The sequence below is a fragment of the Aphanomyces invadans genome, assembly GCF_000520115.1.
Source record: "Aphanomyces invadans strain NJM9701 unplaced genomic scaffold supercont1.20, whole genome shotgun sequence".
Taxonomy (NCBI): domain Eukaryota; phylum Oomycota; class Saprolegniomycetes; order Saprolegniales; family Verrucalvaceae; genus Aphanomyces; species Aphanomyces invadans.
In genome coordinates, this window is record NW_008580165.1 from 909,455 (window position 1) to 935,135 (window position 25,681).

The window sequence follows — 25,681 nt, forward strand, 5'->3', positions numbered from 1 at the left end:
CTTACGCTTCATTGTCATTTGGGCGGCTTCACGCAGCATGATTCTTCAGCTCCAGGATGTGATGAGTCGACATCTAGGTGCCAAACGACTCCGTCGATAGGAGCTCTTAGGAGTCATTAGCCTGTTATCCCCGGAGTACCTTTTATCCGTTGAGCGATAATCATTCCACTAAGAATTATCGGATCACTATGACCGACTTTCGTCCCTGTTGAGAGACCCTCTTTTTCGCGTTTGTCGATCTTCTTGTTCTTCTCTTCCTTAAGTGCCTTATTTGTCTTGTACGCTGTGTCCATCTACAACCTTGACTCAGTCATTATACATTCACATGGAGCAACCACATCCGACAGGTCTTGGATGAGCTGTTCTCTTTAATTGTATTCTTCCTCAGTGCAAGGACTTCACTGTGTCCTTCTTGAATGCTGCCATCAAATCATCCAGGCGCTTACGACATCCTGCAGTAGTGAGGTCGAGGCCGTGCATTTCGCGCATGTGCTCTACAAATTCTTCCCATCGTGCAAGGGTTTGTCCATAAGGAGCATCATGTGGGCATACAGTCATGACCTCCTTAAGGAGGTTTATGTCTACTTGAGTGGTAAAGCAGTACGCAGTCTTTCGCTTGCCTCCGTCGACCTCATTCATAGGATGGCTGGTCAACAAATTGAATGTATTCTATTGGCTGCCGTGTGTGGATTTCTTTACTCTGTGAGGTTGGCCTCACAGGAAATTTTCGGCACTAAATTTCCCCGTGGGATAAGATTGATTTTCCACAGGGAAAGTTCACAGGAAATATCTTGTAGCGAAATTAAGCCATTTATTTTGGCCAATACACAAACGAGGACAATCATTAACATCACGTCATTGGCTCGAAAAGTGCAAATTTGAGGTTCAAACAACCATAACAGAGGGTATTCTACTTCAGACGCAATTGAAAAAACGCGATTTATCTCGAGTGTATTTTGACTTTTGGTAGCCACTGTACATGTGTATGCAATCGAATTTCGAGATATCGGTCATAACTTGTAAAAATTGCCAAATGGTTCAATCCTTTGAGATCAATGGTAGCATTGGTTTCTATTTTGGCCGTGTTGTTTTGGTGATAAGTGCAGTTGACGAAGAATCGTGTAGCACCATATTTTATAATTAATACCCAAATCAGCAACTAAGTTGACGTGAAGCTAAATTAGCTCAGTGGTTTGAGCTCGAGGAGCAGCAGGTCCCGAGTTCGAACCCAGGTCGTGCAATGAAGTCACTGACAGCGTCGGGCAACTTTCCCAAGTTGCATTCATTCCATTGGAGTGACAAGCGCTGTGACGAGCATTACTTTTGCTGCCTTTCACTCAGGCAAGTTGTGGCCCTCTCCATGTATCCTTGACAACAGCACTCGTATGCTACGGCACTGCCATGTCATTGACGTGGAGCTCCAAATATAGGGAACACTACATGGTTGCGCAGAGTTTTCCTACGGACGTCGTTCGTGCCATCGATATGTGTTATGCTGAATTGTGATAGTACACCGTACAAAGAACTGAGAGAAAATTCGGCACCCCCCCCGAGGCTGCTCGTAAAATTCGAGTGTTTGACCCGGTGGCGTGTCGATTGCAGTTTGCTTGACGAAAAGTACTACATAATTGTCAAATTCGTGTGTCGCAACTTCAAGTGTTGGCAGGGAACTCTAGACTCCGTTAATCAAAATTCTACTCCCTCGAACGATTCTTTCGTGCCTGAGCAAAGGATGAATCAGCACTGCATGTAGTTCGAGTTGATTGTACCAGTGCCATCATCAGCTCTTGCTCGCGTTTCTGTAGTTGCTCCACCCGAACGTTCATCTGCCTTACTTGATCCAAGACATCAAAATCGCAGGGGTTCTTCTCGCGATGGTGCTGCAGTTGTATCTACAGTCATTTCGTCACGAAGTCAGCAAACGCAAAGGTGGATGTGATTCGATACCTTCAGTCGTTCGTTTTCTGCTTTTAACTTGTCCATGGCCTCGTTCGTGCGACTAAGGGCTGTGTTTCGGGTGCTCACTTCCACCGCGTTCTGCAGCGCCTCATTCTCAGCCCTGCTTTCAAGTGAGCATCCATTGGGAATTGGTCAATATCGTACATCAGGCTTTTTAGCCGATGTTCGGAGTACCCTTGATTCGCATGCAGCTGGGCGTTTTCTTGCTGCAAATAGATGAGCTGGCTCTGGTATGCAGCCATGACACCATTCAGCGACTCAAAGTCGGCGACGGTGGGTGAAGGCAAAGGCTCTTCTGGTGCATTTGGAACTCTGCCATTCAGGGGGGCGATTCGTATCGGCGGCTTCATCCCTTCCGAAGTCAGCGATGGATTCTACTCAATACGAATTGGATCATTTCTCTCGAATAATTGTAACATACCCGAAGCATGTCTGTGGGCGGGACGGCCCCACATTTTCCGACGCTTTGCAGCTGCTGCTTCAAATACGCATTCTCCGTTCGAAGTACTTGATTCTAGAACAACACGTCAAGATCATGACGAGGCAGTGACCGAACCGACCTCTTTCCTTAGCCCCAAAATCAAGCTCTCTTTCGGGTCCATTTGCAGCGTCGGTTTGTTTTGAATATTTTTGGCCCTCGTGGCGTAGTTCAACGTGCTTAACGTGTCTTCCATCACGACCGGTGACGGCGATACACATGCGATCATAAGGGTGAGGCTGCTGCCGCCAAGCGAGTCCATGAGCAACTTGGTCAGTTTGCTGTCTCGGTATGGTACGAACGCCTGCATGTCTACATCGAACAGTCAGCGCTGAACGGCCTTGAAGACAAGAAAACTTGCTGGATTTCGTGCCAAGTGCTGCGATCACTTTGCCGAGGGTAAGCAGGCTCTTGTTGATGCTGCTGGTTTCCTCGGCGTTGGCCGACTTAGTGTCGCGCAGTCGTTCGCTTCCTGCGAGGTCCACGAACGACATCTTCCCGTACTTGACGACCGAATGGCCGTCGTTCGGGTCGAGGACTTCTTGATCCAGCGTAATAGTCAAGATGCTGTGACTGCGACTCGAGTCTTTGTTCATTTCATGGCTCCCCACTCTAGCGCCTCCATTAAAGTCCTGGCTCGCGCCACACACGTACCGGCGATTTCGATGGCCTTCGTCGACAACCGCCATGACATCCTCCATCGAGTCGCATTGCACAACAAGCAGATTCTACGATATCTTAAGCCACGACAGAACTCCAATCACGAACGAACTTGGACATAAAAGCCATTGCGCTCATTCCACCGGACATTTAGCGCCCCCGACGCTGCATTCAGGAGATCGTACGCCTGGCAAGGCATCAGCGGAGGCGGCACAAGAGATGATTTGACCTGTTCGTTGTAAATTTCGCAGTACGACGCTTTCATCGAGAACGACGTGTCGGGAGCCTTGTTGGCCATCGACTGGAACAAATAGCGGATGGAGCGAGGAATGAGCCCATCGGACGGGTCGTCCACGTCATGGCCAACGGGGCGCTCCCTCGACAGCCCGAGCTTTTCTTCCAGTCCCGACATACTACCAGCAGGAACTCGTCAATGTACCATTCTAGCAAGCACCAAACAACCTGTACGTTTTGCCAGAACCTGTTTGGCCATACGCGAACACGGTGGCCAAGTACCCCTCCAGCGCCGAGTCGAGCAAGGTCGTGATCCCGCTGAGATTGAAAAACTCTTCCTGGCTCACGTCTTCCGACGCACACAAGTCGAATTGAAAGTTCCGGACGAGCTCTCGCCCACCCGCGCCGGCCGACACAACTTGCATCTCAGAGCGGTTGTTGGACATAAACCGGAACATCGACGTGTCCCCTCGACTGGCTTCACTGGTGTTTAATGGTCGTGCCCGAAGAGCCACGCGGACGCTGCACATGTGTGTTTGACCAACGAGCTGTGTGTGGTTGCGCTAGGTTCACATTCGTACCTGCTGTCACCTTTGCTTCGAGACGTAGCGTCGGTCGCTGCAGAGGACTTGGGCGTCCGCGCGCGTCGCGCTAAAACGGTGGTAACGTTATGGATCGCATGATGTGGAAGCTCAGTCGCGTCGTACATGATGTGTTATCCTTTCGTACTCCATTTCCCGGCGGCTGGGGCCCACTGCCGGTGCGAGAAGGAAACATGTTTGCGATGCCCGTTACACTCGGCTAATGGCAGTTTCCAATGCATGTCAGCGGCAGCATGAACAAAATGCACTTTTCCTTGTCTCCAGTGAATATGCCATACATAGGAGATACCGCGAAGCATCATGTATTCGTGGCGACCGCGGAGAACACCGCCGCCAGCATGTCTTTATGTTCAGCGTGGAAATAGATCTCCGTTTACCCGTAATAATACATATCAACTATATCCATTTATACAGTATTCTGCATGGGATTGGCTCATTTAGACCAATCACTGGTGGTGATTTCGTCCATCATCATCATAACAACGTTCAAATATTTGAACCCGAGGCGCCCGGCAAGACAGACGCGGTGGCGGCGGCAACGATCAAGTATGCACGCTATGGTACGTGTCGAGACGACGAGGAAGGGAGATCAAGGGGAATGTGTAGTTAAGCTGGAGCTCTAAGAACTGCATGGCTCTGGATCCATTTGCGAGTCGCCTGGCGATCGGAGACGAAGAATGGCGTGAAAAAATTCTTGTTCTGGAGGAACTCCAGACTTTCGCTAAAGCGAATGCCGTGAGCCTCACGTCCGAGCACCTGAATGCACTCGTTGTCCCATTTCGAACGATGGTAGGGATGCTTCTTCGACGCGAACGCTTCTTCACCATGCCAACAAATAGTTTTGCGAATTGAGGTCCACCGTCGTGAAGAAGGCGACCGAAGTCTTCAGTGAACTTGCACAGCTCCTGCGTCAAAAGGCAAAGAACCTCGTGGATAAGGTCTTTCAGGCATTGATGGAAGCCCGAGGCGGGTCCAACAAGGCATGCCCCGCCGACATTGACGTGGATTAACATGTTAGCGCAGGTCAATACGCAAGCCATTCATACCTGCATCGAGACCGTTCTTCAAGTCGTAGTGAGCAAAAGCGCGCTGACGTCGATGTTTTACGCATTCAAACACACCAAGTACGGGAATATGCTTGTGCATAGTCGATATGACATGTTACGAACCAGGAACGGCCAAATTCGAGATTCGTGCATGCAGTACTTGTGGATTGTCCTGACCAACTGGACCCCAGCTGTGCTAGAAACACTCAAGCCTCGCATTCAAGAGTGCATTTTGGTCAGTTTATCTAGCGTATGAGGTCCCTTTCAAGTTTTTTTGATGTACAGATTGCCTTGAGCGATGCGTCCCCACTCTGCCGTGAAGTCGGACGATCATGTTACGGGTGCGTGTACCCACGACTCATTTTAAATTGGAGATTTGATGTGCATATTAGCCTCTTCATTCGCCTCTGGCCGGAAAAGAAGGCCGAGTTGCAAGCAAAACTTTCGCCCACCGCCACAAAGTACCTCGCAGCGTTGAATTTTGCCGACAACGCCCTGGAAACGGAATCCGTACGTTCCATTGTGTATACTGTGGGCAGCTGAATGTTCCTTTCGGTAGCAAGTTCCAAGGCGCAAAGCTCTCCACGACATCTCCAACACCATGGACAATGTAGTCGTCGTGAAGAAGCGGGCAAGTACATCCAGGCATCGGTGCCGTAACGATTTTGACGAACATGCGCAAGTAGAAGGATTGCACTGGACGACCGATGGATATTCCCAACGACTGCGCGAGTGATAACACGAGTGCGTTGAAAACCGAAGTAGCTGCTCTAGAAAAGGCTTGGCACGACTCGAAGCAAGTGATCGCCCACCTAAATTCCGAAAACGAATCCTTGAAAGCAGACCGCGAGTCATCGCAGCTTCAAGTGCGGTCGCTTCAAACTCAAGTAAACATGTTGGAGACCCTCGTCAAAGACTCCGACAGTAGTCACGAACGCCAGGCCATTGAATCTACAGCCACGATCCAGACATTGGATGAAGAGAACCGCCGGCTACAGCACCTCTTGACGTCAGCTACGAAGCAAGTGTCGCAATTGTCCAACCAACTACGAGCCGCACTTGCGTCACCAAATTCCATCGAATCAACGGCCCGACGTCGAAGGCTGCGAGCGTATTCGGTTGATGCAGCAAGTTTCCAACGACCAGGAACTGCGGGATCCAAATCCCCGACAGACGCAACTGTAATGCCTTGCCAGACCAGCGCCCCCGTCAAGAAATCGTCGTCCGATGATCTCCAAAAGTTGGACAATGAAACCACAATGATATACCAAGATATGGCTGCCATGTCTGCAGCAGTGGAAAACGTCCGCATGGAGAAGGCACAACTACAAGAACAAGTGGACTCCCTTCTCAAACAAATTGAATCTCTTGAACGGGCCTTGCAAGATGTTGAAAACGACAACGCGATCGAGCAAACAAAACATCTCAACATGGAAGCAGAGTTCGTCGACACGATCCACGACCTTGAACACCAGCTGAAAACCGCAACTTGTCAAAACAAGTCGTTGACGGAGTTGCTCGACGCATCTACGTCCAAGGAAGCGCTTATGAACGATCGCGTCAACGCCACGGTGGAGGAGCTGCAAAACCAGGTCGCAAAGCTGACAAAACAAAAGTTGGATCTTGAGACGGACCGGCAAAACGTGCTGGAGGAAATCCACCGTATTCAAGCTGACTTCAGTGCCAAGCTCACACGAAAGGAAGTGTCGTTGGATCGCTTGAAGAGTGAAAACCACATGCTCCAGATCAAGGCAGAATCGTTGCAAAAGAGGAATGAAGAGCTCCAAAGTATCGTAAAGATCACGGAAGATGCGTACTACCAGATCAAGGAAGATGTGTCGTCGCAGTCTCTCGAGGAAGTGGAGACAATGGCAGGCGTCAAGGCCGAGAACGAAAGCCTGCAGCTCCGTATTCAAAACCTCTTGAAGCAACTTGACGATGCAGAAGCAAGCCATGAACATCTCCGAGCGCTTGCTACGGAAGCCCGCAATGCGTTCAACGAAGCCGAGACTGAGATCGAGCACTTGAAGACCAAGCTGCAATCCGAAGTATGTCCGAGCAACACCGTCATGCATCGCGCAGACGTAGCCGAAGACGCATTGTCCAAATCGCGTCAGGACCTGTCGTCCCAATTGCTGTCCAAGGACGAGGATTTGATGAAGCTGGCGCATGAGAACCAGTCGTTGCAACAAAAGGTCGACGAGTTGTTGCAAGAAATCGATGAGCTGAAGAGCTGCATTAAGTTCACGGAGGATGCGTACTACCAAATCCAAGAGGATGTGTCCTCCCAAGCGCTCGATGCTGTTGCCAGTGTAACGCCGGTGAAGGCCGAGAACGAGTCGCTGCAGTCTCGTGTAAACGACCTACTCGAAGAGCTCGACGAACGCGACCGAGACAACGAGCACCTGCGACGTCAAATCCAAACTCTGAAAACGTCGTCCGTCCACGAAATCTCCCAAGTGAAAGGCCAACTTCTGGCACTGGAACAGGAGCTGCATGATGTTGAAACGCAGCTGCACGATGCGATGGAGGAAAACCACCAACTGCGTAGCGACATGTGTAATCAATCCATATTGGACGCAGAAGCAGCGAAGAAAAGTCATGATGACCAGCATGTGCTACAGACCCAAGTGCAGTCGCTGCAAAAACAAATCACTGAGCTTGAAGCACTCGTGGCAGCTTCTCGCGAGTCGAACCAGAAGCTCCAAACTGACGTGGGCGAACTGTCCCGACTCAAGTTGGAAAACGACAAACTTTGCATTGAAGTCGACGCGCTTGTGGATCAAATCAACGTATTCAAGTCTACTCAACACGCTGCTGCGCATAGCTCGACGATGCAGTTGAAGGAGGAACTCATGATTTTGTCAGCAAAGGCAGCAGAGGCGCAATCGGATCTCAAGCGCGTGTTGTCCCAAGAACAGGCTTACCAAACAACAATTCGTGACCTGGAGTTGCGAGTGCAGTCATTGCAGAGCGAGCATGCTCAACTGCAAGCTGAACTGGCCACGCAAATGTCAAAGCAGGTCGACGAGCGAGCAAAGCTCAAGTTTGAGAACCAGTGCCTCCAGGCGCGGGTAGACTCTCTCCAGCGCCAGCTCGAAGACGCTGACAGCAATCGTGGATTGTGCGATATGGATATCTCCATGCAAGACGAGTTTGCGATTGACCTAACCCAGCGAGAGATGGAGTCACCATCGAATCCACTCAAGCCCAGAGGTGCGGAAGCTAGGATTTCGCCTGACGTCGAGGAAACCAAGACTGCCTTTCAGTTCACCAAGACAGCAGCATCATTCGGCATAGGAGCATCGAGGTGGAACCAGGACGTGTCTGCATTTCGCGACAAGGGCAATTTGAAAGCTCAGCGACAGCTTAATGGTACGTTTGCCGTCCCCTTTTTCTCCTCGTGCCTGACATGGTGATGGCGTAGATATGAATATTCTCAAGCGGTGGAAACCCAACTCGTAAAGAAATCATCGTTTCTTTCGTCACTGCATTTTCGATTCAGCAAATCGTGCAATGGCTGCAACTGCATCGTGGGAGGGCTTTCCCAGTGGAAGCATTACAAAATCGTGGTACAGATGCGGATGCACATACTCGGTCAAGTCCAAATGAGTGTGCTTCGCCTTGGCACAAAAGGCCGAAATGTCATTCGCCATGAGCTCTGTTTGTCCGTACATGACCTACAGCATCACCCGACTCGGCATTTCATTGTGAACAGTTTTATTGTACCAGCAAAGGGGGCAAGCCCTCGAGGGGCTGCAGGCCTGGGGAAGCCTCGATCATTTTGGTCAAGTCGTTGCCCAGATAAAGATTGCGCCACGCAACGATGGTGTTCCTGCAAAGGGCTCGGCATCCGTGATCGGGTTAAGAGTACACGACATACTTGGTAAAGATGTCTGTCTTGACATCGTACGAAGGAGTTGAGACGGACAAGTCGACCCACGGCGAAATGAGGACTCCGCACGCTGGCATCGCAACGTTTTGTTGTCGACCTCGTTGCAACAGCGACAGAACTGCGTTGCCGCCTGCAGAGTCCCCCATCAAGAGGATGTTGGTCGAGGCAACTCCTTGGTCGAGAAGCCACAAATACGCCTGCACTCGAACCTGGTCATGCATCGCCATGGCTGCAATCGAAGTTCCGTACGTCCAAGGCTTGGTTGATGGCGCGAGGATAGGGATGTTCCGGTGCCAGGTCGTACTCGACACTGAACAACCGGACAGCTCGCAACGAGTTTTGCAGACGGCCGAGCAATGGCTGAAAGAGCCCCGTGGACATGCAGTCCGCCGTGCCCGAAAGAAACCTGTCCCGACATCAGCCACAGCGCATGAACATATACTTGCGTACCCTCCGCCATGGACAAACAAGATGACCACAGCATCGCAAAGGGGGGTTGTCGCGTCGCCGTACCACAGGCCTGTGTATTTTTGAGCGTATACTCTTCACATAGCGGCAGCGGTACCTTTCACAGTCGGCGAATCTACTACAGCTGCAGGCCTGCCATACACGTCCCATCAGTGGAGTTGCTGTGGACGCTGCATACCAATAAACAAGTCTCTGTAGCCGTCCAAACCATGCAAAGCCAAAGCGAACGACCGCGATGTCCAAGGGCGTCATGCAGCTCAGGATTCGCTGGCACAGCGCATCCATGTAGCTCCACTCGGCATGAGGTCGAACAAAGAGCACGACCAGTGGCGCCACGATGCAGGATGCCACCGCGACCGCGACTTTCGCAAACGCCACCGTCATCGCAGGTCAATTTTGTGAAATGTCGCACGAATTGAAAAACGGCCAATTATTATGGAAAAATTAACATCACCCATGATAACCAAAAGTACGTACGAAATGACGAAAACGCACTCGGAGAGCGCCGTTGCATCACCCAGGAGCGCACCTTCGCATCCAGTATCACGTCGGAAAGCAAACGATGCACCCCCCACAAGACGGGTTGGACGCTCTCCTTTGCACATGTGCCGCTTGCCAGGTGGACGTCGATCACGCAGCAAGGGGTGCTGAAGTCGTGGCGAGCATGTGGTGCAACCACCGTAGACGGTTGGTGGCACGTTGCCACGGCGTGAACGATCAAAGTCCTGAGCGCGACTACAACCACACAGCGCGCTTTGTCCTGGGTCGCAGGCTACTGTTCTTGTACGACGCTATTGAGGCAAGGGTACTGTGGCGCAGACGCCAATTCCTTTGTTAAATTATTACCATGCCAACTCGAGGCCCTTCGCGCACACCATGTCGAAGTGGAGCTGGACGTTGTCGTCGTCGATCCCGCAGAACGCGCCCAGCCTTCGGTGGCGGTGGCACAGCCCTGCTTTTCGAGAGTGCCTCGAGCATCCAGGGAAGAAGCACTTACTCCCGCCACCATGCTTGACGCAAAGGTGCTTCGCATGTGCTTGTTTGTTGCACTCAGACACTTGACAGAGCTGACGACTCGACACTCCGCCGTGACGAAGGCAGTAGTCGCCGCCCTTTGCTGGCAAGACGCACGAGTCGTGGGCACATCGAGGTCGACCTCCGTGCTTGGAACACCTGCCTCTCGCAACGACCTGATTGTAGCAGTCCGTCACGGCGCACTGCTTCTTGTCCTTGTGGAAGTCGCACTTGGTCGCGCCGGCGGGCACGAGCCGCAGGCAATCGTTGAACACGCACGAAGCAAAGAGTCCTTTTTGCTGCATGGAATGCGTGCCGGTGTCAATTCGGTATTGGCAGCCGATCTCTGCCCAACCTCGTACACGCATCCCACGCCATCCGCTCCAGCGACGCCTTGGGATTATTCTGCCATGTGGATTCTCTCAAACTGAATTGCGTGACGATCGCTTTCAGTTCGGCCAATACACACCGCATCAAAAGTCCCTCTATCATATAATATCGCACTTAGGAAGACAATTCACGGTTCATCAGCGGAACGTGTTGGATGCGTAATTTCACCGCAGGAACACCATGTCAAAGGCTCAAATGATGGGTGTGCACCAACTCCATCCCAACAAGGCGTTGAGTGCGTCGCAAGTGGCAGACATAGCCTAGTCAAGAACTGAAACCCCGGGAACGGCATTGCGTACGAGTGGGCTGACTTCGCCGTAAGGGGTCCATCCAGGTCACAGGTGAGATTATAAAAAAAGTTTATATGGAACGGACACTGTATGCGCGCGCGTGTCAATCATCCAAATGGATCCGGCCAAAGTCGACACCCAGTCCGTCCGCATCACATAAAAACTCGTTCCGCGGAGCGCGCCTCGAGCGCGTCTAGGTGGACCCATCCACGATATGGGTGGAATCGACGACTCAATGTACCGCGCGGCTCGAGCACATCCACGTCACATAGCAGCCTCTCGATCCCGTGCAGCTTTCGATGCAAGTGGAGCGTGGGATATTGAACTTGACAAGTGCGCGCGCGTCCAGTGCGATGTATTTGGTACCCAGAGATGTCAACCGTACACCGCTTTGAAGCTGCAACGTGTCCGAAAACATCTCGTCCTTCACGACATACCGTCGGTAAACGTCCAACCACGCACTCCCAGTGCGTGCACTTGCACGTACACCAACCCGCGCCAAGTGGCGGCGGCGGCGATGTCGCGCAGGCCATGGACGCCGCTAGGGCAAAGCACAGACACATTTTTCATTCTACGATCCTCATTGCGTCCAGATATCAGCGCCTTCCTCGGCGTCGGCATTCCACATGAACGAGTTGCTTCCCCACTTGACGCCCTGCATGGGCGGGCAGCCCCCGTGCTTGGACATGGCATCGATGTCTTGATCCGGCGTTTGGACGTAAAACAGCGACGCGTGAAGTTTCGTCGGCGGCACGGCAAGACCTTCCGAGCACTCGTCCATCCCGGTACGATCGATTCCCGTCACCAACCGGTCCTTCGAGTGGGGGAAGACGGTCTCGCCGCCTTCTTCCACGTCGTTCAAGTACAAAAACAACGTGACAAACCGATTCGGTTCAAAATGCTTGACGAACGCAGGCATGTTGTAGTGCAGCGCCGTTCCAGCGCCAACGCGGTTCTCCCACGCCCGGATGGCGACCTCGGTCATGTGGGGAAACGTGGCAAAGATCTTGATCATGGTGTCCCTCGCGTTTCGATTCGTGATGAGCCAGTCGACCCAGTCGTTGTTCATTTGGTGGACCAGGTACTCGCGGGACAGATCGTCTTGGACGATCCCCGCCAGCTCTGTGAGAAACCTCCACGAGTACTTTGGATAATACTTGGCCCATGGCTGCGCGAGGGCCGGTGTGGCGTCACCACCAAGGGCACTGATCGATTCCTTTGCCCATCGGACCCACTGGTAGAAATGCGACACGCCGTTGATGCGCACGCGCTTGGGGAACGTGTATCGAAGCGCTGGGAGGTTGCCGAGCTTGGCTTCCCACACTTGAATCATTTTGTCCAAGTAGTGCGGCTTCCCCTTGTCTTTGAGTATTGCGTGAAGAACTCCCGATGACTTGTTTGCGACCCTCCCTTCCATCCACGTGACCCACTCCGAGTCGTACCGGGCGGCGAAGTAGTTTTCGGCCGTCCCCTCTTTCACGAACAAGTCTACCAGCGCCAGAGCGAACCCCGTGTCGTCGTCAGCATCAGGGTACAATGCGTCGCCGATGTTAAACCCTGCCGGAATCGAGTCGAGAGTCGCGAGCTGCGTCTGGGCCCATGTCACCCACGCCTTGAAGTCGTCCAGGTTCCGGTTGTAGTAGCCCTTTGGTAAGTATTCGACGCTCTCGAACGTGTCCAGGTGCCGGCGGTAGAACTCGCCCGCCTCGTACCGGACAAGTTGCAATCCTTCAGCGTACGCAGGACTCGGAAGTCGAGCTAGGGATGTCGACCGCTTCTGGAAGTCCCGAGTGAGTGGGCTCGGGGTCAGGAATGCCGTGTGGCTCGTTCGGCTCGACGTCACAGAGCTCGTCGTATTGCCGTTCACTTTCGATCGTGTCAGCTTCGATTCCGCCGCCTGGATGATCGCCAACGCCTCCGACTCGTTGAAGAATTCGCGCACGGAAAACACCAGAGGAGATATTCCAACGGTCTTTAGGATGACACGACCGTCGACAACGCGCTCGTGGCCGAGCTCGATGGCTGGCCACACCCACAGCTGGTACTCGAGCAGGATGTGCGCAATGCGGGACGACGGAAACGCAGACGGAGACGGGATCGAGAAGCCATCCGTGGAGAAGAGCCGGAGTCCGTACGCAAGACGGTCGCGATCGGCGCCGAGAGCAAGGGCCGCGGTCTTGGCGGCGGCGTGCAAACAATCGGCGTCCCCTTTCCACGTGACGTAGATTCCATGGCTTTGCCCATTAAGCAGGAAGAACACTCGGTTGTCGATCGCGAGCGGGGTCGCCGGGAACATGGCGTCCTTGATGTGCACGAGGGGGCTGAGGATCGACACAGGGAGGTCCGGACACGTTGGCGTGGGGTCGAGGAAGTGCTGCCCGCCGACGTGGACGATGTCGGTTTCGTACTTGGGAAATACTTTGCCATCTGCATCCAGGGCGACTCCATCTTTCAGCACTCGCTGCAGTGGCGGCGGCGCAACTTGGGGACCAGCAAGCGGCGATGGAGTCCCGTGGCCAAGATACCCCAACGCGTAGCCGCATGCCAATAGCGACAACCCCACGAACGAACGCGAGAGATGCCAGTACGCGGTCTGTTTCGGCAGCTTGTTCGATGTCGAGTGCTTGGGACTCGGTTCCTCGGTCGGCTCGGACGGATCCACGGTTGTCGTGGGACGCTGGCTCGTGTCGACCTGCTTGCGTCCCATGGCGGTCGAATTTGAAACTTGCCGCAAATCGCACACTTGATGTATGTATACACATCACCACGTGTCTTTGTTCCCACCACGCGGTTTCATCGTGTGGAAATGATTGTCGCATGGGAGAGGCTCGCGCAGACGGCGACGGAGATCCGAGGAAGGCGTGAAGGTACGACAAGAACTCACTAGCGTGCGGGAGGGACATGCTTCGTTCATCGGGTGGTGGAGCGGTGGAGTCAACCAGCACGATCTGGGGCACGATTCCCCCAAAAGATGACAACATTGGCAAACACCGCGCTACGTAGAGTTTGATGGGACACGTCAAGTGTTTCCCATCTTCTTGGCGCACGCGTCCCAACCGTAGAATTGGATCGCACGTCGCAACCGTAGAATTGGATCGCACCCGCGTCCCAACCGTAGAATTGGATCGCACGGTTGGACGCCTACATATTGGCTTGTGGGATGCCCAGAGGAGACGCACAGCTTTTGCATAGTTCTAGCGGCATTGCAAGAAAGCGGTGTGGCGGAATCGCGCACAAGGCAGAGGAATCCAGCAACCAAACCAACGTCGCGGCCATCATGATGTGTCGATCGCTGAGATGGGCCAAGTTGTGTCCCATTGCATTACGTAAAAAGGGGCTCAACGGAATACTACTACAGTAGTAAAATGTTTGACAATTTTTGGTAATAAATGAATCTCATGTTGTAGAGATTCCTTTCACGAGTGCTGGATCTAGCGATGGTACTACTGGGTGGACGAACCCTGGCTCAACAAAGATACATGCAGGAACAGACCAAGCTGCGATGTCGAGCGCTGCAAGTTCCCTTGCGTCGTGAATGTGCCCTTCACCTATCTAAATGTTCTATTTGAGTTTTAGTAAGAGTGTTCTAGTATCCTACTAGTACATCGAAGTAAATTTTCAGATATTCTTTATTGATTTTCTATGTTTCATTGTTTTGATGTCTTAAAGCAGCATTTGTGACTTCTCACGAAGATTGGTAAGGCTTTGCGCACGACGGCGAGTGGAGCGTCGCAAGGACCTTCTCCACACCGAGTCCCGGTTTGCATGAACACGCACGTTGCGCCTATCAATGAGGCACGTGCAAGCACTTGACAAACTCCGAGTACGCGAGTTTCCCGTCGCCGTTCGTGTCGAATTTGTGGAGGAGTTCTCTCGCTTGCCCATTGTCGATGTCGGCCATGTCGAGCGTATCCTGGACGAGCCGCACGAATTCCGGCAGCTCTATGTACCCGGACCCGTCCCTATCTGCAGCTTTGAAGGCGTCTTTCATGCTCGTGAAGAGCCCAAACACTTGTCGGTGAATCTTCTTCTGCATCCATATCACGTCGGCATTGGCCATGGGCGACGAGTGTTGTCGGATCGGGCGGTCGTCTTCGTTCAGGCCGTGGGGTCGATACGCCGTCCCAGCCGTCGTCAGGCGGAAGTAGTTGCCGCTCTCTTCGTCCTCACCCGACCCTGGAATGTACTGGAGCTGGTCTGTCATAACGTTCACGAACTCCAGATACCCCATGCCACGGTCGATCTCGCCGGCAGCTTCTTTGTGGGGATACGATTGCTGGAGCAATTCCGCTTCATCATCCGTCATGTGCAGGCCCATATTGGCCATACATGTTCGGAATTCGTCCTCGCTGATGTATCCCGACCTGTCAACGTCCATCTTGAGAAACGAAGCGCGCAGGGAATCGTAGCGAGCGAAGAGCTTGGTCCGAATCGCGTCCAGGAGGTCTTGCGCCGCGCGGCTCTTCTCGTACACGATCGCACCATCGTCGAAAGTAGTGGACCCAGTAGTGGACTGACTCCACACAGCTCGTCCTTCGGCGCTTTCGTCGGAAGACTTTGAGTCGGGATCTGTCGACGCATCGGTTATTGACGGACGCCGGTGATGCGGATTCGTGGCTGGCGATGCGCGGGCCGAGTTCACTCGGCCCATGGACCGCACTAGACGACTCTCGTCGGATGACTTTGGATCCAGTGAGTCGAACGAACCATCGTCCTCGCATTCAATCGTCGCAGGAGTCGAGTGTGCGTGGACGAGGCGGCTTGGTCCTTTGTTCTCCGTACCTTGGGACCACAGCGCCCGTCCTTCGGCGCTTTCACCGGCAGCTGCTGAATCGTGGCGACGTCCTTTCGGAGAATCTGGATCTGTAGCCGACATGGACCGGTGCATGGGGACCCCTCGCGACGCCTTGTTTGTTGGCGACGAACTGTCCGGCTGTGGGTCCAGTTGCGCCAAGAGCAGTCGTAGCCGCACGATCTCTTGCTTCGCAGACACCCAGTCGCCATCTTGAATGTCGGATGCGTCCACAGGACGCTGCTTCTCCTCGCGAAGCACCGCGCTCGACGCCCCGGCCCCCATGACCACCTTGTGACGACCTATTTATATCGCAACGAGGATGCCGATGCTCGTTGCACACCGCATTCCGTGCCCACATCTCCTCAATCTAGGTGCAGCACACCAGCTCGATGGAGACATGAGAAAGCCCCCGTCACGATTCCCGTTTACAGCACCAACCGCAGCAATCCGCCGGTAGCCGTCGTCGTTCGGCGCGGCATGACGCTATCGTGGTAGGCTACCTCATGGCTCGGACGAGGAAGGATGCGGCAGCGACTGGACGACAGCATCTTTCGACGTGGCATGGCTGTACTACACACCAGTACTTCTATGAGAGTTGCAAGTCCAGCCAGCGCACGTTGCGAATTTGGCAAGAACTGAACGAGAACGTCATGGATTAGTTCAAGGCCGAACGAAATGACGACGCTAGACGAGTTTTCGGCGCTTCCACCGACCGGTGAAGTCGTCGGCGAGACTAAGCAAGACAGGGAGGAGAACCATGCCGTGGACGAGTCCACTGAGGACTATCGTGAGGTACATGCAGAAGTAGTACTTTTGAAACACACGCGAGTCGCACAGGGTCAGCGCACTCAACCCAACGATCTTGGTGATCGTGATTCCAAACACGACCGACAGCATGACGTGGTGCAATGCGTCCTTGGCGCGACTGTTGCCCGACGTACTCGTGGGCTTGGCAAAGTAGAACGATCGGGCCAAGTGGGAGCAAAACTCGACCGAGATTCCAGCCGCAATGATCAAATTGACCACAGACAGCCCGTTCAAGAGGATGCCGAACGGTTGCATGAGCCCGACCTACCAAATCATGTCAGCACCATGGGCTACATCGGCAAGAGCGCCCCCACCACTGTGACGCAAACGTTTGCGATGACGGCCGTGACCACGAGCGGCACGACAAACGACCCAAAGTACACCACATGCAGCACAAAAATCGCAGCAAGGGCCAGCCCCACGAGCAAAAACGTGTCGTTCACAATGGTGAGGTACTGGTCGAAGAAGCAAAAGAAAATCGAGTACACCCACACGTGGACGCCAGTCGTCTGGGACATGTACTCGGCCGCTTTTCTCGCTTGCTTGTACGTGGCAATGTAGTCGCGCTGCGTCGGATTGGCGTTCGAAATGGCCATGTACGACACAGCTGTGACGGCAGACGACTTGCCCGTCGACGAATGGAGCGCCAGGTCGGTCGATGCCACCGGGATTGGGTTGTTGTCGATGCTGAATTGACCGCGGTAGATGGAACCACCTCCGTGCGAGCACAGCGGACCGGCATTTGCGCTGGCAAAGATGCGAAATAAATCCATAAAGTTTTCCTTGGGAATGGGCGGTGTCGACATCGTTGCTGGCAAGCAGGACGGACTCGCTTTTCGCACTGCCATGTACGACGCATTCGCGGCATTCAGAGGTAGATACGTCTTGGTCGCGGCGTCCACGCGGCAGCACTCTGTCTGGGCGCTCGCAAACGGCCAAAAGTCGTCGAGCCACGAATAGTACACGCCAGGAGCCATGCGGGTGAGATTCGATCGGCCTCCGTTGCCAAGGGCTTCGACGATGTTCGGAATCGACTGCGCGGCACAGAATGCTTTGGATTTGCAAAAGAGCTGCGTTGTTGTGGTGTCGGAGAAGTCGAACGACTTGGGATTGGACTTGTACCCAGCCTCGACAATGTAAAAGATGGGTGGCCCGGTCTCGAGTGTGGCATCGATCGCGTCAAAGTACGACACCATGTACGACTTGGAAGGCATCGCGTCCTTGTTATTCAGCCCTTGTTCCAACCACTGCGCGGACCGGATGGACAGAAGCGTCCACGTGAAGAAGATGGTCACGACCGCGAGTTTTACGGGCCACTGGACGAGCAGCGACGCGTACGCTTCCACAGCTCGTTCTGCTAACGACTTATGTACAACCTTGGAGGGCGACGGGGGGTCCACAGGGGTTAGAATCGGCGCTGGGGTGGCTTCCAGAGGGACTTGCAACTCGGACGTCGCAGATCGAGACATATTGGTGCGCCGAATTGTCGACTTGGACGCATCTCTGCGCTTGTCCAACGCCAAGAGCGCGAGGAACATGGTCATTTGAACGACTAGATTGACGAAGACAGCGGCGGCGGAAAACGCGGCGAACCAGAGCACCGCCGGCATTGGACTGATGCATCCAAACAAGAACGCCGCCGACTCTGTGATGCTGGCGAGTACGATGCTCGGACCGATCCTGCCGACAGCGTTGGCCAAGACGACGTCGACGGCCAGTGGCGACCCCTCCGTCCTCTCGGCTGTTTCAACGACGTGGACTTGATGCACGAGAAGAAAAATATTGTCGACGCCGATCGCGAGTGTCAGGAACGGCACGACTTCCATGATCACAATCTGAACATGCACACCAAACCACGAAAAGAGACCGATCGTCGAGACGACGCTGACGAGAATGAGAAGAATGCCCAAGAATCCGACGAGGAGCTTGGCATGGGTAAACGAGTGGCGCAGGTCGCGCCAGTTCCACCGGTTGATGCCGAGCGTGACGTAGATGATCATGAGCACGTACGAGAGCGCGGCGGGGGTGACGTCCCCTTTGGACGCGACCGCGATTTCGTCTGCGATCGACACTTCCGCCATAAAATCGATCGTGAAGACTGCATTCTCCCGGGCTTCAACCTGGAGGAAGTCAATGTACCGCCGCTCCCACGCCTTGGCCTTGGCGTTCTGCGCTTCGTCGTAGTAGTTGTACGCCAGGATCGTGCTCAACATGGCTTTGCTCTCTTGGAACAGCGCCACGTTGTCCCGAGCGTTGGGCGGAAACTGGCCGAGGACGGTCGTGTACATGTCCATGGGCGCGCCATACGACGACAAGCATGGGCAATCTAGGGAGAGCAGCGTCACGCATGGCCAAACGAATGAAATCAGTACCGCTCATAGTCGGAGGGAGCACGACGTTCTTGGCGGCAAGCTTCTGGCACGTCTGGACGTCAGCGTACGACGGCGAGAACAAGCAGTTTGCAAAGTGCACGAGCGCCAGGTTGTGCTGATCGTACACGTCGTAGTGCGTCACGTTGTTTTGAAAGTACTGAGTGATCGAGTTGATCGTGCACGCTGTTCCTGTTGCCCGCCAGCAAATGTCTTCGAGCCGGACGTCTAGTTGACTGACGAATCAAGGCACGCGAAGGACACGCAGATGCACGCACCTGCGCCGTCGACGGTCGCCTGCAGTGCCGCCACTTTGGCTTGAAGTGCAAGCGCTTCCTTGAGAACTGGGCCGCGAGCAATGGTCCCGCCGTCTTTCGGCCGCAAGATCATCTGCGACGTCCGGTAAAACGGCATGAAGAGCTGGCCGAATCGATCGCGCTCCTTGAACGCTGTGCTGGATTCGGCGACCCACAGTTTAATTGGGTCTACTTCGATCACGGCGCGATGTAGTCCGGCCATCGCGAACACCGCCATGACCGTCATGACCATGAGGATACGCGCTGGATGGCGCGCTACGAAAGACCCCCACGACGCCATCGCTCGACTCGCCACCGTCTCGACGTAGCTTGTGTTTGATATCGGCGCCTCCACAGTCGATGTCTCGTCCTCCATGCTGGCCGTCTTCGACTCGGTGCGAGTCAAAAATGCCAACACTGCACACACCAACACCCACAGCCCGACACACCCCACGACACTGGCGACGTTGACTGCATTATGGTCCGTCGGGGCTTCCTCCATGAAGTCAAACAAAGGCTGCCACGTCGAGTCCACGTCTCCAGTCGAGGCATTGGAACTGCCGCTCGTGACCGCATTGTTGCAGCCTGAAAGAGCAAGTCAGTAGCACAAATGACAACAGAAAGCGAATTGCGGTACCTGGGGTGTATCCCAGCGGGGTGGGGGCCGCCGCACACACACTGCCGCAAACGCCAGCGCACGTAGGCAGCTTCGCATCCAACGGCAAGATGCAGCTCGCATTGGAGGAAGCTCCGTCACACGAGCACTTTTCGTTCTAGACCCAAATTGTCAGAGAAATCGCAAAGTTGACATAGCCGACCTTGGCCATCGCGGATGCTGGGACAAAGTTGACTTGGTTGGGCGACCCAATCCCGTTGAACTGGTACTCGCCCATCTTCTTGAGCAACCCGAGGCCAGAATTGCACCCTGCTTGAGGGGAGCACAACACTTTTGCGATCAAGTCGCCCTTGGAGTACTCGTAGATGTCGCGGGCGAAGTCATCACCGACGTAGTACGTGGCTTCTTCGATGGCCGGGTACGACACAGACCCGTTGGTCGAGGATGGATAGAAGTGAAGCTGGTTCACGTCCATGAATTGAGTCTGACTCGGGTGGCAAGCGTAGTTGCACCAGACGTTCTGCAGGACTTGCTTGGACACTTCACACAGCCCGCCAATCATGCGGTACTGCGTCTGCATCGTGCGGTACTGGTCCTCCGTGCAGCACAAGTAGTCCTTCTTCTGACCTAAAATCTGCTCCTTGTAAAACAGCGGGCAATCCACCTGGAACGCGGCTTGGTTCGATGCATCCCATTCCGAGAACTTGTTTCTTAGTTTCATCTTCGCGTGCGCGTCCTAGCGACAACATTGTAGGCATGCGAGCAAAGATAATCCGTCATACCTCTCCACTGATTGGCACGTAAAACGCGGGCTGCGTCGACCCAGGGTTGACGACAACGGGGGTTACTCCCATCATGGAGCACATGCCCGCGCCGCGCTTGAACGTTCCAAGACCCAACGTCTCCGCGAGTGGGTTGCTCTGTGGCGACGTCAGACACTTTAGCCCGTTGGAAAACTTGCACTGCGACAGGCCAGTCAAACTGCTCGTCGGGACCTGACCGACCGCCAAGGTTGTCGCGGCGAGTGCCGCAGCGATGACGATCATTGCTGAATGAATGTTGTACATTTCCGGCTGGGGACAAAATTGAACTGTCCAATCAGATCTCAAAACGGCGACTCTGGAGTTATACCCTAAAAAGATTGGACGCACTAATTGTGAATTATGTTTGCGGTTCGCCCAGTCTCTCCACAAACTATAAACTTCCATCATTTTCCAATTTGCCACCAACACAACATATTAGTCTTAACTGTGCTCTCGAGCAGGGGTGGTTGTCAAGGCCATCAGCTACTCTATCCTACACCTATGTTCCACTGTGCTTGTACCATAGTCATGTTCTCAGCTTGCACGACACGAGGCACGAAAGACGCAACGGAAACGACGACTTCACACAGGCCGTGAGTCAGCCTGAAGAGTTGTGGGAAGACTTTTTCGAAATGAACATGAGACAGCAACTTTCCAGTGCGAGTGACGAAGGAGACCCGCCTGCGGTAGTATCCGAACGCGACGACGACTACGCTCGTGCTCCTCTGAGTCGAGTGCAGCGTCGAATCGTACAGTCGCATTCAACGTTCCTAAAACGCCAACAAGGGCCTTTTACGACGGAAACGCACATTGACCTATGGGGAGATACCATTGTAAATATTTATAGTAACTTTCCTAGCACAGAGTGTTCAAAGAGGAAGCTCACATTTTCGTCCACTATATTACGGAACTCCCCATTATCGACGAAGAGCAAGACCTGGTAAGTTCAATCTGGACAAAAAGGGCCAATTTTCTCTCTGCATGTTTGTACCAGCTTGCTTCAAGCAATGCATGAATACGTGCAAGCTTTTCATCGCCTTCGACGCGTGCCACATGTGGTGTTTCTTACTGCAAGTGTGAAAGACGGTGACCACAAAGACTTCTCATTGCAATCGCGATTGCTCCGCAAGAGACCGAGGAGCATTGGACATGGCGTTTGCACAACTTGAGTTTGTCTGTACTTGATTCAGAAGTTTTCGGCATTCATGTTGGATATCTTTAATGGTGCATACAAAGTCAAGAAGAATTCCACATGATTGTACTAAGATATTGCATATTTTGCATTGGTCACTCTACTGCAGTCAACGAGGAATTTTCGAATTCCTTGCATAGATATTGCATGTACCACGTAGCACTCAATATGGCTACGGCATGTGGAGGTCTGACAAAACGAGGAAGAAAATTCATTTTGAAAGTTGTATCATCAATATCATCATGACGGTTGCATTATCAAAAACTAAAGGCGAGTACGACTAAAATATGGACTACTTGCAAATAGTGCTCTCAATGGCGGCGAAGTACCGTCGCGACGTGCAACCTGGTATTCAGAACTGGGTACAGTTCTGAATACCAGGTTGCTCGGAGTCCGAACATCAAATACTGCTGAGTGCAACAACATGGATGAGTATATTGATGCGATCTTCCGATCCGGTAACCATGTACTTCATGTAGATGGGCAAACTGTTGCGGTTTTTCACGAAGACATGAGAAAATTTCGTGAGAAAGGTTCCAACTGCACCCGCATCTACAAATGCGGGCGCGGTTCCGTGCCTCGTTTTCGGTGACCCGAAAGGCATGCTCATGAGCACCAATTCTGTCTCGAGGTTTCGTTTTAGCAAATGTTGTCAAAGGGAATGAGTAGGGAATAGATCATGAGTGCTGGCTGTTTTCGATGCACACGGATGAAGTCACTGTGCGTGAAGCATTGGGCATGGACGGTACGCTCATTGAACACTTCGATGATACCAAGATTCTCAGCTGTGCCGAGTATGGAATCCGGACCGTTCCGGGACATTGGTTCATGCGACCAAGTCCGAAGTACATCGCAGCAGCCCAAGACGACATGCGTTTGGCCTGGACTGCCTGCATCTCGGCGTCGTTTTGGATTTCTTAGGTTGCATACCTCAGACTGTGGCGACGGGATAGGGGGTTTGGCTGCAGGCGGCGGCGAAAGTATACAAATAAACCTCCCACAGGCTGTATCGGGAAACGTGATTTCGTGGGTTATTTTGCCGCCAAATCAGTGTTCAATGTTTTTAAGAGACAAGATCTTTATTGTATTTTAGAGAAATTAACTTCAATTGACTCGCCTGAAATCGATCAAGCTCGTTTGTAGCACGGAATGAAGTTGGCACGGATCTCCGCCCATAGGTATACAGCTAAGGTAGGCATTAAAAAGTCCTACCGGTGGTGGCGCGGATACGAAGTAAGCATGCAAATATTCAACAATCAAAGTAACTCTTGCATATGTGACACAATTATTAGGAGATACAGACGCCGTCGGTTGGTTATTCGACATTCCGAATGGACGGAACGGTGGACTTAATACCACCGTTCCGTCTGCTAATCCTCGAAAATTGGCTACAATTAGGGCGATGCAACGCGCTTGGGTTACAGGGCCTTGTTGGATTCAGATTCTTTGCCTTGAAAAAGAAGTTGACATGATGAATGTTGAGACTGATCTTCTCATTGTAAGGCCTTCTACTTTGACTTCCTGTGTTCGAGCAGCGCGTTCGATTGCTGCTTGCATGGCTTGTACTTGCATGTTCTGTGTCTGAGCGACTGCTTCGATGATGCGTTGTTGGCGTTCAATTTGTTGTAGCAATGTTTGAAGTATGTGTTCCATGTTCGTCGTATTCTTTTCCTCTCTCTTTTGTTTTATTGTTCGTTTCTTTGTTCTTCTACTAATTTTCTACTCTTTCTTTACTTTCTTTTTCGCTCGCTCTCGTCTTCTCTATTCTTCTTTTTGCAATGACTTCGACATAGGTAGGCCTATGATCCAATCCGCTGAAATTGTGTGCCGACGTTCTTTAAGGGCTTGAATCGGAATCATTTTGCCTTTCGCTCGTAAACTGCTTGTTTTGTATCGGCTGTAAGTTTTACAGGTTGCCACGTACAACTTTACGTCTTCCATCATTGTATCCCAATAGTTCCATTGGGTGATGCATAGTACAGGGCGTTGTGTTCCGGGACAAGCTGCGATACTAGCATCATGTGCTTGGTAGATGACCTCTGCTCGAAGGTTGTCAACTTTAGGGACACAGAGCTTCCAAACTTGATCATTTGAACGGAGAAAGTAGAGTCCAAATTGACAATGAACGTGTCTTTGCTTGTCTGTTGTTTGAATTATTCTTCGTTCTTGTATGCTTTGACGTAGAGGGCCTTTGTTATTTCATCCATTTCGACAGTGGTGTACGAAACTTGTTGCGCGTGATTGATAACATGTCATTGGGGAATCAAATGCCTTTTTTCGTTATCACACTCCTCCCCTAAAAATGGGATCCAACTAGTTTCGACAGTTCACGGGACGACAAGGTTGAAAGGAATAGAGGCGGTTCAATATTTCCTCCAGGTGACATGAAGCTGGCAAAGGATACAACATGTATGCACGGAGATCGTCGGTGGCATCGTACAATCGTCGCGCGGAGGGCGGGATAGTGCACCAGCAACCACATTAGTCTTTCCGAGGCGATGGCGTAAGACAAAATCGAAGGCGCTGAATTAGTCGAACCAACGGGTTAACTTGGGCGTGAGCACAGGAGTGTGCATGAAGCATTTGCAGGCGGAATTGTCGGTGTAAATGTCGAAGTGAGATCCATGTAGGTACTGTCGCCATTTGCCCAAAGCTAGCTTGATCGCGTACAATTCCTTTTCATGAGCTGGCAATTTTTTCATGTGGGTCAAGGCGCTTTGACATAAATGCAAGGGGCGTTCGTCATTGGCATCATCAAGTTGGGATAAAACTGCGCTACTGAAGTTTACCGCAGTCGCCATCAGTCACCCAACGTGGCAAATATCGGTTCACATGGTTGAATCACGGTTGCATGCCTTCTATTGCTCGATAAAACGTTATGAAAATTGAATCGATGGACAGATGCGGATCACGCACCGGTGGCGACAGCTCCGGCCATAATTGTGCCAAGGTACGCAACGTTTCATTCGATCGAGTTGATGCCTGAGATGGCCATGACGTCGTGAGACTTGACGCCGACATGAATTAAACTCTTCATGAACTCGTGGACGCGGACATAGTATTGGTGCCACGTCAGCTGCCAATGGTCCCGACGCTTGGCATGGACTGCTTTCTGGTAGCCACAACGCTGGATTGTGCGCTGGAATGCATGGGATTGTTTGGTGGTTTCTGCGGGCGAGCTACTAGTAGCCTGTGGGAGGAGTGTGGTTTTCATCAGCTTCGCTTGGACGATCTGGTAGACTTTGCTTGCCTAATGTGCAACGCCGACAACGCTCAGCAACTTGCGACAACTAGAGTCCGGGCTTACGATAAACGGCACGTCGGCACACTTCTGGTCGTACTGAGCACATACATTACATCGTACGTCAGATAACTCAAGTAATCGTCCACGAGTTGACGTTGGAGGGTCCAAGATGGGCACTCGAAGTCAAGGATCCATTTGCAGCAAAAGGGGGACATGAGATCCGACGGTTCCGCGTCGCCATTTAGCGCGTCGCGAGGGACCGCCAAGTCTTCGCCATCTGCGCCTGTATGTCGAGATTCCGATGCGTTCATCTTTTATGCAAATTTTGTTTTGACGACAATACTTAACATCAAAAGCTCAACATGTGGTAAGTCTGTCATAATCGGCCATTTTCGCCTGAGTGAACCACACCCCGTCCGCTCTGTGCAGTTAACCAGGCTCAAGCGAGGGTAGCTGCTTTAAAATAGTTTTCTATAACAATCGTTTGCCAAACATTATACTTCGAAGTGTATACTTTGTTGGA

General features: G+C 52.6%; 7 protein-coding genes across 12 annotated transcripts; 1 reads left to right on the top strand and 6 right to left on the bottom strand.

Annotated features, from left to right (window-relative positions):
- Window positions 1–1,615: 1,615 nt before the first annotated feature.
- H310_09355 (hypothetical protein) lies at window positions 1,616–4,134 on the bottom strand. The gene is made up of 13 exons (XM_008875405.1): window positions 4,039–4,134; window positions 3,913–3,982; window positions 3,560–3,853; window positions 3,327–3,510; window positions 3,210–3,284; window positions 3,092–3,165; window positions 2,799–3,049; window positions 2,520–2,749; window positions 2,381–2,473; window positions 2,104–2,333; window positions 1,948–2,059; window positions 1,770–1,892; window positions 1,616–1,721 (listed from the first exon to the last, which is right to left on the bottom strand). Exons 1-13 carry the CDS (start codon window positions 4,106–4,108, stop codon window positions 1,695–1,697), a joined length of 1,833 nt encoding a protein of 610 aa, XP_008873627.1. The 5' UTR covers window positions 4,109–4,134; the 3' UTR covers window positions 1,616–1,694.
- A 297-nt stretch (window positions 4,135–4,431) lies between these two features.
- On the top strand, window positions 4,432–8,494 carry H310_09356. Of its 2 annotated transcripts, XM_008875406.1 has the most exons (10): window positions 4,432–4,493; window positions 4,540–4,722; window positions 4,773–4,913; window positions 4,957–5,057; window positions 5,106–5,214; window positions 5,265–5,320; window positions 5,372–5,489; window positions 5,539–5,610; window positions 5,666–8,354; window positions 8,407–8,494. In XM_008875406.1, exons 1-10 carry the CDS (start codon window positions 4,482–4,484, stop codon window positions 8,442–8,444), a joined length of 3,519 nt encoding a protein of 1,172 aa, XP_008873628.1. In that variant the 5' UTR covers window positions 4,432–4,481; the 3' UTR covers window positions 8,445–8,494. The 2 variants fall into 2 exon arrangements, with proteins under 2 accessions (XP_008873628.1, XP_008873629.1); XM_008875407.1 differs by having other exon boundaries at window positions 4,773–5,057.
- On the bottom strand, window positions 8,459–9,728 carry H310_09357 (the record flags this gene model as incomplete). Of its 2 annotated transcripts, XM_008875408.1 has the most annotated exons (7): window positions 8,459–8,659; window positions 8,709–8,814; window positions 8,863–9,071; window positions 9,124–9,280; window positions 9,325–9,394; window positions 9,440–9,474; window positions 9,521–9,728. In XM_008875408.1, coding segments are annotated over 7 exons (980 nt in total), but the record flags the coding sequence as incomplete, so codon positions are not given. The 2 variants fall into 2 exon arrangements, with proteins under 2 accessions (XP_008873630.1, XP_008873631.1); XM_008875409.1 differs by having other exon boundaries at window positions 8,709–9,071.
- Window positions 9,729–10,140: 412 nt separating this feature from the next.
- H310_09358 (hypothetical protein) lies at window positions 10,141–10,765 on the bottom strand. Its single transcript, XM_008875410.1, has one exon. It carries the CDS (start codon window positions 10,722–10,724, stop codon window positions 10,185–10,187), a length of 540 nt encoding a protein of 179 aa, XP_008873632.1. The 5' UTR covers window positions 10,725–10,765; the 3' UTR covers window positions 10,141–10,184.
- Window positions 10,766–11,563: 798 nt separating this feature from the next.
- Window positions 11,564–13,831, bottom strand: H310_09359 (hypothetical protein). The gene has a single exon (XM_008875411.1). The coding sequence runs from the start codon at window positions 13,741–13,743 to the stop codon at window positions 11,617–11,619; it is 2,127 nt and encodes a 708-aa protein (XP_008873633.1). The 5' UTR covers window positions 13,744–13,831; the 3' UTR covers window positions 11,564–11,616.
- An 821-nt stretch (window positions 13,832–14,652) lies between these two features.
- Window positions 14,653–16,290, bottom strand: H310_09360. Of its 2 annotated transcripts, XM_008875413.1 has the most exons (2): window positions 15,744–16,290; window positions 14,653–15,695 (listed from the first exon to the last, which is right to left on the bottom strand). In XM_008875413.1, exons 1-2 carry the CDS (start codon window positions 16,111–16,113, stop codon window positions 14,824–14,826), a joined length of 1,242 nt encoding a protein of 413 aa, XP_008873635.1. In that variant the 5' UTR covers window positions 16,114–16,290; the 3' UTR covers window positions 14,653–14,823. The 2 variants fall into 2 exon arrangements, with proteins under 2 accessions (XP_008873635.1, XP_008873634.1); XM_008875412.1 differs by having other exon boundaries at window positions 14,653–16,149.
- H310_09361 (hypothetical protein) lies at window positions 16,152–21,016 on the bottom strand. 3 transcript variants are annotated; one of them, XM_008875414.1, is made up of 7 exons: window positions 20,702–21,016; window positions 20,122–20,655; window positions 19,941–20,076; window positions 19,286–19,888; window positions 19,011–19,235; window positions 16,953–18,964; window positions 16,152–16,902 (listed from the first exon to the last, which is right to left on the bottom strand). In XM_008875414.1, exons 1-7 carry the CDS (start codon window positions 20,984–20,986, stop codon window positions 16,516–16,518), a joined length of 4,182 nt encoding a protein of 1,393 aa, XP_008873636.1. In that variant the 5' UTR covers window positions 20,987–21,016; the 3' UTR covers window positions 16,152–16,515. The 3 variants fall into 3 exon arrangements, with proteins under 3 accessions (XP_008873636.1, XP_008873637.1, XP_008873638.1); XM_008875415.1 differs by having other exon boundaries at window positions 16,152–18,964; XM_008875416.1 differs by having other exon boundaries at window positions 19,286–20,076.
- Window positions 21,017–25,681: the final 4,665 nt, after the last annotated feature.

Bases quoted from the DNA above. Each gene is read 5' to 3' on its own strand.
- H310_09355 (XM_008875405.1), bottom strand. From the start codon at position 4,108: ATGTTTCCTTCTCGCACCGGCAGTGGGCCCCAGCCGCCGGGAAATGGA. The intron at 3,050-3,091 runs GTACGTGTGTGG...TGGAGGCGCTAG, and splicing joins GAAGGCCATCGAAATCGCCG to AGTGGGGAGCCATGAAATGA. The intron at 1,893-1,947 runs GTATCGAATCAC...AAATGACTGTAG, and splicing joins CAGAAAACGAACGACTGAAG to ATACAACTGCAGCACCATCG.
- H310_09356 (XM_008875406.1), top strand. The intron at 5,058-5,105 runs GTACGGGAATAT...GTTACGAACCAG, and splicing joins TACGCATTCAAACACACCAA to GAACGGCCAAATTCGAGATT. The intron at 8,355-8,406 runs GTACGTTTGCCG...GTGATGGCGTAG, and splicing joins AGCTCAGCGACAGCTTAATG to ATATGAATATTCTCAAGCGG.
- H310_09358 (XM_008875410.1), bottom strand. From the start codon at position 10,724: ATGCGTGTACGAGGTTGGGCAGAGATCGGCTGCCAATACCGAATTGAC.
- H310_09359 (XM_008875411.1), bottom strand. From the start codon at position 13,743: ATGGGACGCAAGCAGGTCGACACGAGCCAGCGTCCCACGACAACCGTG.
- H310_09360 (XM_008875412.1), bottom strand. From the start codon at position 16,113: ATGGGGGCCGGGGCGTCGAGCGCGGTGCTTCGCGAGGAGAAGCAGCGT.
- H310_09361 (XM_008875414.1), bottom strand. From the start codon at position 20,986: ATGTACAACATTCATTCAGCAATGATCGTCATCGCTGCGGCACTCGCC. The intron at 20,656-20,701 runs GTATGACGGATT...TGTTGTCGCTAG, and splicing joins ACGTGCCAATCAGTGGAGAG to GACGCGCACGCGAAGATGAA. The intron at 20,077-20,121 runs GTCGGCTATGTC...ATTTGGGTCTAG, and splicing joins CAGCATCCGCGATGGCCAAG to AACGAAAAGTGCTCGTGTGA.